At 33.7% G+C, this 10,958-nt stretch overlaps 1 protein-coding gene across 2 annotated transcripts; it reads right to left on the bottom strand.

The window, feature by feature from the left end:
* Positions 1-4,285: 4,285 nt before the first annotated feature.
* Positions 4,286-7,069, bottom strand: LOC109812129 (3-ketoacyl-CoA synthase 11). 2 transcript variants are annotated; one of them, XM_029274142.2, is made up of 2 exons: positions 6,752-7,069; positions 4,286-6,332 (listed from the first exon to the last, which is right to left on the bottom strand). In XM_029274142.2, the coding sequence occupies exon 2, from the start codon at positions 6,080-6,082 to the stop codon at positions 4,550-4,552; it is 1,533 nt and encodes a 510-aa protein (XP_029129975.1). In that variant the 5' UTR covers positions 6,083-6,332; positions 6,752-7,069; the 3' UTR covers positions 4,286-4,549. The 2 variants fall into 2 exon arrangements, with proteins under 2 accessions (XP_029129975.1, XP_020231605.1); XM_020376016.3 differs by having other exon boundaries at positions 4,286-6,088; positions 6,752-7,068.
* Positions 7,070-10,958: the final 3,889 nt, after the last annotated feature.

Here is a 10,958-nt window from a genome sequence, read left to right as displayed (position 1 = left end):
TACCGTCATTATGAGTGGGTTGATTTTACGTGTTTACAAAATGATAATATATATAAAACTAATGCTATATTATACAGAAGAATCCAGGTTTAGTGCTTAGCCCAACAAATGGGTATGGCTGTAAATTTGATGTTATTGTAACCTGATTTTTCTTTTTAATTTGAATGGATTAAAGTTTTTGGGGTAGAATATTTAGGCGGGAGTGTGTCAAAATTTTGGGTGTATTAAATTTTTGGAAGAATGAGAAAGTTAGTTTGAATTTTTTTTTTATATTTTTTTTATGCAACATTGAAAAGGTAGAAAAGTAAATAGAAGAGTACAGGGGGTCAGAGGAGTGAGGAAGGGGTTAACTACAATATTGCGAGAAGGAGGGGTGAAAATGCAATTGCGATTAGCAGCATTTAAAAAGTAAACAGGTCTTTTTTTCCTATAGAAGAAATTCTCAAAAAGCATTTCTATTTTGTGCGAAAACATTTTATTAGAGAAATTTTGTGTGAATGTTGGTTGCTGTTGCTGCATTAACCGTTGAGTAATGTACACTGCAGTTCCCAGTAGGGCAGATTTTGAAGTGAAGAACGACTGGACGAGGGCTGATGGCAGAGTGGGGGCCACTGGCCACTGCTACTGAGAGGGATTACTCTTACTCCCCCCACCCTACCCTAGCCCCTGCCATTCCTCATATCCACAACTCTTTCAATGACTAGGACCTGCTATTCCTGGTTAACTTGCTCTTCATTGCGCCTTCTCTTTCTGCTACTATTCTTAATTGAGGACTATTCCTGGTTAACTTGTTCTTAATTGCGCCTTCTCTTTCTGCTACTATCCTTCATGTGTTGGAAAATTGCATGCTAAGAAAGCAATCATGCCATTTCTCTTATTGTACTTCAATTCCTTTCCCATCAAGCTGTTGGGACTATTTATTATTTGTTGGTCTTGGAGACATATCTGCATCTGCCATCCGGTGTAAGCTTTTTTCTCCATGCAGACGACTCTCTTTAAATTTGGTGGGATCCATGGTTGCATGATAAAAATAACTTCCTCCATTGGGAAGCTACGATACTCTTATTTATTGTCACAATGTTTCTGGTGTACTTAAACGCCTAGAACACGACCAGATAATAACTCCTATCTCAACACATACAACACTTTTTGTGAGTCTAACACTACAATTTTCCCCTTCTTCCCCACCCCTGTTTATTCAACAAATGTAAAGTATTTATTATTTATCTGCACAAGCCTTGATTGGATGCACAACTTTTAATGGGAGAGGAGACATTTTTTACTTTACGTAAATATCTCTCTCTATTTGAATTATTTGAGTTAATCATTTATATATCGTCACTGTAAAACTTTTTTACTAATAATCAATCATATTTTTTAATAGTGTTATGTTAATTATTTATTTAATAAAATAAAAATAAAATAAAATAATTTAAAAGATATGATTAATTGCCGATGTAAAAAATTTTATACTCGCAATGTATGAATGATTAACTTAAACTATTTTTCTATACAAGAGATTTGTTATATAAAATTTTTAATATTCTTTTATTCTCTTTTATGAATGCTTTTAAGCAAATCTTAGGAGTATTTTTACATACACTTGTAAAAGATTCAAAAAAAAAAAATGTTACACACACCAAGTTTGGTTTAATAGAAGGGGTTAATTTTTTATACTACCTAAGTTTAAATATTTATTTTGAGATGTTCATGTTCATTTTTCAACCAATTTAAAGAGCAATATATATATGAAAATAAAGTTATATCTACTTAAGTATAATCTTGAGACATTATTATAAGGAATTAGTCAATTTATTAACCGACATGTTTAAGCTTCTTTACGCTTTCATACTTGAAGCTTGAATGTTGTGTATCTTATTGGATTTAACCTCAAGTGACACTTAAAGACGAGTTAAACTAGGGTTGTGTCATTTGACATCACTTATGAAAGAAGGAAGGTTCAACATTCCTTGATTATATGTCGACTTGAAGACATAATAAGATTGGTCTATGACTAATCCCACCTAGACCTACTCGTCTTTTATCAGTCTTGAAAAAAGAACCTAGTGATCAAGTGTGTGGGATAATTTTTTTTAGTGACTTCTTAAATGGAAAAGGTGATCAAGTTAGAAAATTTGGGATTCAAATAAGATATTCCAAAATGACGTTGGACATGTGCAAATGAGTCTATAACTTTTTTTTAGAGTCATGAAACTAGTTTTTTTACTATTAATTATTTTATACTTGGACAATATTTAAGTGTTTTTAGAAGTCTTTTGTACCAAAACAAAAATAAAAAAAATGTTATTCTCTTCCGTTCTAAAATTATCAATTGCTTAAGATTATAAAACACATTAAGATTTACTCAATTAATGTAAAATTAGAATAAAATACTCTTAATTAACTAATGTTGTCATAAATTATTAAATAAAATACTCTTAATTAATTATGTTCTCATAAATTATTCTACAATTTTCCCTACTTTTTCAACCACTAACCTAAAAGATAGATAGGAGTAAATTTGAAAGAGAACTCAAAATGTTATTTTTATGACTATGGTCTCTTTTCAATGCAAGTATTCATTTATTATCTTAATCATATATAAGGGCATAGTTTAAAAAAAATTGTTTCTGGGAAGCGAAAATAAATGGCTAAAAAGACTATTATTTTGGAGTAGAGACAATAAAATAATAAATGATAAGTTTTTCATGCTTGTATGTATCTCTTGTTTGGTAATAAAGAAATGTAAAAAAATAAAAAGAGAATAGGGAGGAAATATGAAAAATGGAGAATGAAAGTTGTTTAATACGGATACATATTTTATGATACACTAATTTCAAAATGGAAAGTTAACTGATCACCTACCTTTGACGTACAGTACAAATATGTAGCAATGGTGTATATATCAAATCAATGGTGTGGTAGTGGTCGTATGACAACATAATGATAATGAAATTGAAAATGATAGTTTTCATGATGGTATTATTCTAACCTCCGTGGGCATGTTGTCGTATGACAACACAATACTATGTTGAAAAGATGGTCATAATCGTATTAATGTAACTACCGTGGCTACGTTGCTTTGATTATGATCATCGGTAACTAACGTAGGAGTTCATTTTACGACGTATTTCGGTGTTTTTGTTACTATCTTTTAGTTAAAATTTTACTTTCGCTACAATTATTTGTAAAATATTAAAATAAATATTAAAGGTGGATATTAATTACTACAGTAAACTTTAATTTTGTTGATATTTTTATTTATTTATTAATAAACAAAAATTGAAGTTGCTATAAGCAAAATTATGAAGATTTTTCTGTGGGATATGATTTTAAAAAAAATCACTTAATAGTCATTTTTCTATAATTTCGTTTCCTGATTTTAACATAACGAGATCTTAAAAAAAGTGTTGACCTATGTTTTCAAGGGTTTCTCCTTGACATCACTCGAGTTGTCCATTTGAATATATATTTTTTATAATCACTTGTAAAAAATTAAAATAATCAAGCTTTTCTCTTCAGATAAAGTTAACTTATATATTTAATTTTTCCAGAAGATTTTTCATCCAATTTTTCTAAAAGCTGAAATGCACAAGTAAATTTTAACTTTTAAAATAAATCGATTCATTTTACTTTATTTTCATTCCTTACAAATACTTACAAAGAAAAACCAGCCTCGTCTGTACTCCTATTTTCAAAGTCTTTGGATGTCAATTTTGCTTGCACTAATGCTTCACTAGAGACGAATTATGTCAAGAAAGGATTGCAACAAACACGCCACCCAGAGCAGAGACAAAAACCATTGAATTGTTCCTTTGCTTGAGAGAGAAAGAATAGTAGTTGGAAAAAGAAAGGAAAAAAGGACATCTTTTCATTTATTTTTCATGCATAAAAGAATATTAATAGAGGAAACGGAGAACTATGCAATATTCTAATGCAAGAGCTATATGTTTCAGATACTGGTATACGATAGCCATGCAGCTGAAAATCACCTCATATAGCTCATGAATTGTGTACAGATGCTGATACAAATAACTAACCAAGAATTACCTTGGAATTTTGTTTTCAGCATCACCTTATGAAAGAATTGAAATGGAATTGTTCAATTCCAATTTCATTAGAGAAATTTGGAATTACATTTCAGATGCCCTACGCATTACATTACCAGACCAACGAGAAACACGCCTCACGACAACCAAAGATCAAGCACCTCCCATTGACTAGATTGGATTTAACAAAATCTACCCCCAAACTTAAAACTTCAATAAAATTTCTTCCATCAGAATTGGAATTTAATCTCAGTAATTTATATATTAAAGATTTGCATTAAATATCAACATAAGTTACCAAGTTAAAACTCTAATTCAGATTAAAAACAACACCAAGAACACCTAAGGAACAACATTGCATATAAGTTTTGGCCTAATAAAAACCCTACAATACTCTGAAATTAACAATGTATTACAACAACTTTGCAGGAGATTTTCACCAGTCCAACAGCTACAACCTAATGCTGATAGTGATACACAAATATTTAAAATTTCATTGATTAAATGGAAGATACCCTAGGAACATCGACTGGAAACTGGTCAATCTCATCCATCCAAGGACTCTTCTCCTTAGCAGGGTTGATTGTCCTGAGAGCCTTCCAAACGGCACTGTTACACTTGAATCCAGAACCGAATGCTATTTGCCATGTTCTATCTCCCTTTCTGATCCTCCCTTTGGCTTCTGTATAAGCTAGCTCATACCAAAGCGAACTGCTGGATGTGTTTCCGAAACGATAAAGAGTCATCCTTGATGGCTCCATATGCCAAGGGGATAGCTGCAAGTTTTTCTCCAGTTCATCCAAAACAGCTCTACCACCAGCATGGATGCAAAAATGTTCAAAAGCTAGCTTGAAATCTGGAATATAAGGTTTGATCTTCATCTTGAGAATTTTCTTCCCAACTAACGTGGCAAAGAACAGTAGCTGCTCGGATGTTGGAAGTACTAGAGGCCCCAGTGTGGTGATATTGGTTTTTAAAGCATCACCTGCAACCGCCATAAGATCTTTTGACAAAGTAACACCAACCTTGCCATCGGCATCTTCTTCTTGGGTTACACAGCTAAAGCACTTGTCATCAGCTGCCTTATTAGTGCGAACCGTGGTGACCAATCGGTATTTGGATCTTCTTCTGTCCGAGTTTTTATTGGAAAGCAAAACTGCAGCTCCCCCCATTCGAAATAAACAATTAGAAACAAGCTTTGATCGATCGTTTCCAAAATACCAGTTCAACGTGATATTCTCCATACTAATGACCAATGCATAGGAGTTGGGATTGGCCTGGAGAAGATCTTTAGCAAGATCAATTGAGATCAGCCCTGCACTGCAACCCATCCCACCAAGGTTGTAGCTTTTTATATTACCCCGAAGCTTGTAATGATTGACAATCATTGCCGAAAGTGATGGAGTTGGGTTGAACAGACTACAATTTACAATCAAAATTCCAATGTCCTTAGGCTTGACAGAGGTTTTAGCTAATAGCTCATCAATGGCACCGAACATCACAGCCTCAGCTTCTTTTCTAGCTTCTTTCATTGAAGGGTTGGGAGGAATGTTGAGGACAGCCTCAGGAAGGTAAGTGGAGTCTCCAAGGCCAGATCTCTCAAGGATTTTCCGCTGGAATTCAAGATTTTCCTCTGTGAAAGAACCAGTCAACCGAGAGTGATCCATAAATATCCTTTTCGTGCATTTCCGGGATTCTTCAGGCTTGTAACATGAGAAATTGACAAGATACACTGGTCGAGGACGAGTTAGAAAGTAGAGTGTGGACAGAAAAACAAGGAGTGTTGAGCAAAGAATAACAGATATCAAATTGTATTGTAGATGCTCCCAAAGATCATACAGGTCTTGGGGGGAGAAGGTGGAGAGCTGAGCAGCAATCAACACCACAAGAGGGGAAAGACACAGGTACATTCCATGAGTGATGAGGTAATGATAACCAAGCTTCACATACTTCAATTTGACAGACTTCTTGAAATCGGGAAGCTTTCGCGATGATGATGCCATCGAGGGTGCATCTGGCTTTGCATCTGTCATTTTGCCCTGTTCAAAAGTTGAAACTACTTTCCTTAGATAACTTGCTCTAACCAAAATATGACAACAAAAAGGCTTTTAAGTTGTAAGCACAGAACATCTCAGAATGGCATCAAAGTGCCTCCAAAAGATCCTTTTTGTTGGAAATTCTACTAATGTACAAATAATAATAACAAAATTTAAGCTTTCTCCCTCTAATTCAGATGCAGTGAGAGAGCACTCAAGACACAAATCAGGTGGAAGTGAAAATAGTCTGCGCATATAGAACAAGGTTAGCGAAATTGAAAAGATCACACAACACACACAATATGAACTGAAGGCAAAGCTCAATTTTTATTTATTGATTTACTTTTTCAAAACACATCCTCGTTAACAACCCCTCATGCTGCTTATTCCATCTACACAACAAAACCAGACACTCCTAGCCATGAATTTGACATCATTTCTATTCTTCCACGTCCAAACAAAATATAATCAGATGCGATTATGCTAAAAACTAAAAAAATGAAAAGGCATTCACTAAAAGCAAGATTTGGATTTCTCCAACAGAGCAAAAAGAAAGGAAAAAAAAAGTGAAGCAGGAAGAAGTGTATGAGTATTGAGTAACACCAACAGAAGAGAATTTGAAACTCAAACAGAAACGGAAAGAAAACCCAGTTCCCAAAATCGTACCTTTAAAAGCAAAGCCAGCAGATCCCAGGAATGTAGAGCAGAGAGAAGGAAGAAAGAAAAGGAGGTTAGCGAAGTGAGAAGGAATAATTGTAGTTATTAAATAGAGAGAGAGATGATGACAGATAATAGAGGGAGGGATTAGGATTTAATGAATTTTAATTTTCGAATGAAAGAGATTCGGTAGTTTATTTAAAGTGAAATAAATAATGTGAGTGTGTGAGTGTGAGTGATAATAACAGGGCCAGAAGGGAATCGCTAAAAGCATGGACATAACATGTTCACTGTTTACAGAGACAGTAACAGTAACATGAGAAATGCGAGAGAAGGAAGAGAGATCAAAATCAGACCATGAGCTTTAACTCACTTCCATCTCCACTCACTCATTCAACCAACGCCCACGTTAACTCACTTTTACTGTCTTTACTTTTTTTTTTTTTTAATTTGTTTTTCCAGTTTTTAAAATTGTGTTGTCCTATTTTATATATATTTTAAAACTCCATTGAAGAGATGAGATTATTGTTTTTTTGGGCTAAACATCTTTTATTTATGTAAAAGTTTGTTTTTGATTTCTTATTTTTAAAATGTTTACTTTTGATCTTCTCTTTTTTAATGTGTCAAATTTCATCTCTATGACCAATTTCATGATGTTCGGTCAACATTACTATTTATAAGCCTTCAAATTAGCATATGAATGATGTATTTGGCGATTGGGCGTACGGCTAGGTATATTATATAGGCTCAGCTTTGTGGGCCTGCTACCAACATAGTAAACATACCTTTTTCTTTTTAAAATACACCTTATAATAAAAAAAAAATACACCTTATAATAAAAAAAAATTAAGCCTAACTCGTGAAATACAAGTGATTTTAATATTTTGTTAATAAATATATATATATATATATATATATATATATATTATTTAAAATATATTACACTTTTTTTACTTTAATATATTTTAGATTTTTTTTATAAATATATTTTGACTTAAATATATTTTTAGTCTCTCAAATTTAAGGTAAATTTGTTTTTGGTCCCTCAAATTTAAAATTGTTGTTTTTAGTCCTATAATTTCAAAAAATCTTATTTTAGTCTTTATATTCAAATTTTATTAAGAAATTTATCAAACATTATTGTATAAAATCTACCTATTGGTGTCTCTATTAGTAAAAATATCACATTTAATCCGGTTGATATTGCATAACTGTCTTAATTAGTCACTTTCAAATATGTTATTTGTAACGACCCGGCTGGTCACTACACACTACACAGTACACCCAAAAACCGGACAGAAAGGAACAAGTATATACATATAGTGTCTAGAATATACATATATACATGGTTCAAGTCTGACTAGATTCAAAATGTACAAAAATACTTCCAAAGCTACTACACCAAGTAGCTGAAACAACAAAACATCAACAAGGATCAGCTCCGCCTGCCAGCTGCAGACTTACCACTGGCCACCACCCTATCCCTGCTCTGCTCTCATACATAGTATGATCATCGCAGTCCAAACCACATGGAAACAACAAAGGGTAAGCTAGTGAAAAGAATCAGCATATAAACATATACATGGAATATGAACAACTACAACTTATCAGCACAACATCAATATACACCTCATCAACTATACAGCGTAAACAACAATAAGCACACAATGCGTCGTCACACATATAATCTCGGAGATCTCCTACAACAACTCAGCCTTACGACCTACAACAACTCAGCCTTATGGCCTACAACAACTCAGCCTTACGGCCTACAACAGTTTATATCAGCATACAACACAACACATCTTACAACATGCAGCAACAACAACTTACAACATGGCACAACTCATCAATATACATTTGATACGGCTCATCTCAGCAATAAACATCTAGTACAGCTCAACATCACAATTCTACATCCTCAACTATAATCAACACATCATATTCATCAATTTCAGCTCAATTCGGCATAAAACAACATTTTACAACATCTATCAGTACATAGTAAAATCTCACCTCCGCGCCCGGCGCAAGCATGCCCAAGGCTCACCCGCGCCTGGCGCAATACCAATTGTGCCCAGCGCATGCCAGGCAGAGACTCCATGGATTCTCATGCGCCCAGCGTGCCTAAACCCGCGCCCAGCGTGGGGAATGCAGAGACCTCCCCAAGGTCTCGCGCCCAGCGCAATTCAAATTGCGCACAGCGCCCTCAAGACAGAGACTCCCAAGAAGTCTCACGCCCAGCGCAACAAGGGTCGCGCTCAGCGCAGAATCAAAAAGCCCAAAACAGGTTACAACTGGTATCGCACCCAGCGCGGTCCAAGTCACGTCCAGCGTGGACCAACCAGAGACCCACATTCTCAAGCGCGCCCGACGCACCCATCATTGCGCCCGACGGGCTTGCCTAAATGGAGTCCCCTAGTAGCCACGGGCCCAGCGCGAAGAACTGCGCGAAGCACGAAGCTCAGCAGCAACTCCAGCAAGTTCGAAAATTTCACCCAACCTTGCAAAACAACCAGAAATCCAACATGCAAACCAACCAAAAACCCACATTTTCATCAAGCATTACGAAAAACACTTCATTTTCAACATGCAACCATCAAACAAGTAAAATCCCCAAAATTTGCACCCAAACCCCGAAAAACCCGAGAACGAAAAACCCCTTCAATCACAGCCAAGAATCAACCACCTCAACAACTAATGAGTTGCCTGAACTCATTTGCATCCAAAAACAGCGAAGAAATCTAGCTTCCCTTACCTCGGCAAAGATTCCGAGCTCCGGGAAAAAGAACAACGAGAATGGCTTGAACGAAATGAGAAAGGAGGAAGAAGAGATCCGCAAACACACCAGCTAACAATCAACTACTCAGCACAACCACCTTGTATAGCCAAATGAAAGATCAAAGGGAAAGAGTGAGTAAGAAAAGTGAAAGGGAATTGAGTGAGTGAGGGTGAAGCGGGGAAAAGAAAAAGAACTAGGGGTCTCACATTATTAGTAACCTAAGAGACTAAAATAATATTTTTTAAAATTACAGGGACTAAAAATAACAGTTTTAAATTTGAGAGACAAAAAAAAATTTGTTTTAAATTTGAAAGACTAAAAAAATATTTAAGCCATATATTTTTAATTAAATGTGCAAATTTGATATTTTAATATTTTAATGTTTTGGTTTAAATGTGGAAACATTTATATGTTAAGACTTTCATAATTTATTTATTTATTTTATATTTTTAACATATATATTTTTCTCTTACATTTTCTGAACTTGAAAAAGGAAGGGAATTTTTTTTTTAAATTTTTTAGTGAATCTACATATTTTTCCGTTAATTGCGAGTTTTACAATAGATACAGATAAAAAAAAATTATTTCGTATGCAAACTTATCTATCTATTAAAAATGTAAACTTGATGGAATATGTCTTAATTAGATGTTATTAAAAAAAAGTTATATTCATAAATTTTTATTTTTTCTGCATTAAAATATGTATTTTTTGGTTGAACATGGTTTTAAATCGATAACAAACATACTCCAAGTTATATTCATCGTTAGCGGAGAACTCGACGAAGGAGTAATAATAATATAAAGAGTTGTCATCAAACCTTCCTTTCACCGGAGTCATTATATTTAGATCTAACCAAAAATGGGTAAAATACAATTATATCTAAAATTTTGTTACAAATTATTATAAATCACTCATCTAAGTTGTTGAATATATTAATAATGAATTTAATGTACAAAATTCATGGAAACTACTCGCTAGACTGGTGCACCTTAATTAGCCACCATCTTACAAAGTTAAATCCTAAGCTTTACATTTCATCTCGGGATTCACTCAAGTTTAATCATTCGTCCCTCATGAATTATGTGATACACTGAATCAACAAAAACCAAAGAGATTTAATTTAGGCTTTTAAATTTTTTTTCCAAGCATAGTCTATACAAATTCTCAACTAAACAGTGTTTTAGTTATAGAAAGTAACTAATAGTTACATTTAGCGAGTATTAAAAAAAATAAATATAGAAGATTAATAAGAAGTGATGGCGGAAAAAAAAATTGAAAGTAACTAAATAACTTAAAAAAATATTATATTCAAAATGTTTAAAACTGCTATTAAAACAAATTTAAAATGGAAGTGAAGAACATGGAAATATCTTTGGCCGGATCCATAGATTGCAAAAGTAAAATAAATTATGCTTGTCAACTATTTCTATTTC

Source organism: Cajanus cajan, chromosome 5 (assembly GCF_000230855.2).
Source record: "Cajanus cajan strain Asha chromosome 5, NIPB_CcT2T_4, whole genome shotgun sequence".
Lineage (NCBI taxonomy): Eukaryota > Viridiplantae > Streptophyta > Magnoliopsida > Fabales > Fabaceae > Cajanus > Cajanus cajan.
The sequence above is the reverse complement of the archived record's forward strand: the minus strand, read 5'-3'. Positions and strand labels throughout refer to the sequence as shown.

Bases quoted from the DNA above. Each gene is read 5' to 3' on its own strand.
- LOC109812129 (XM_029274142.2), bottom strand. From the start codon at position 6,082: ATGACAGATGCAAAGCCAGATGCACCCTCGATGGCATCATCATCGCGA.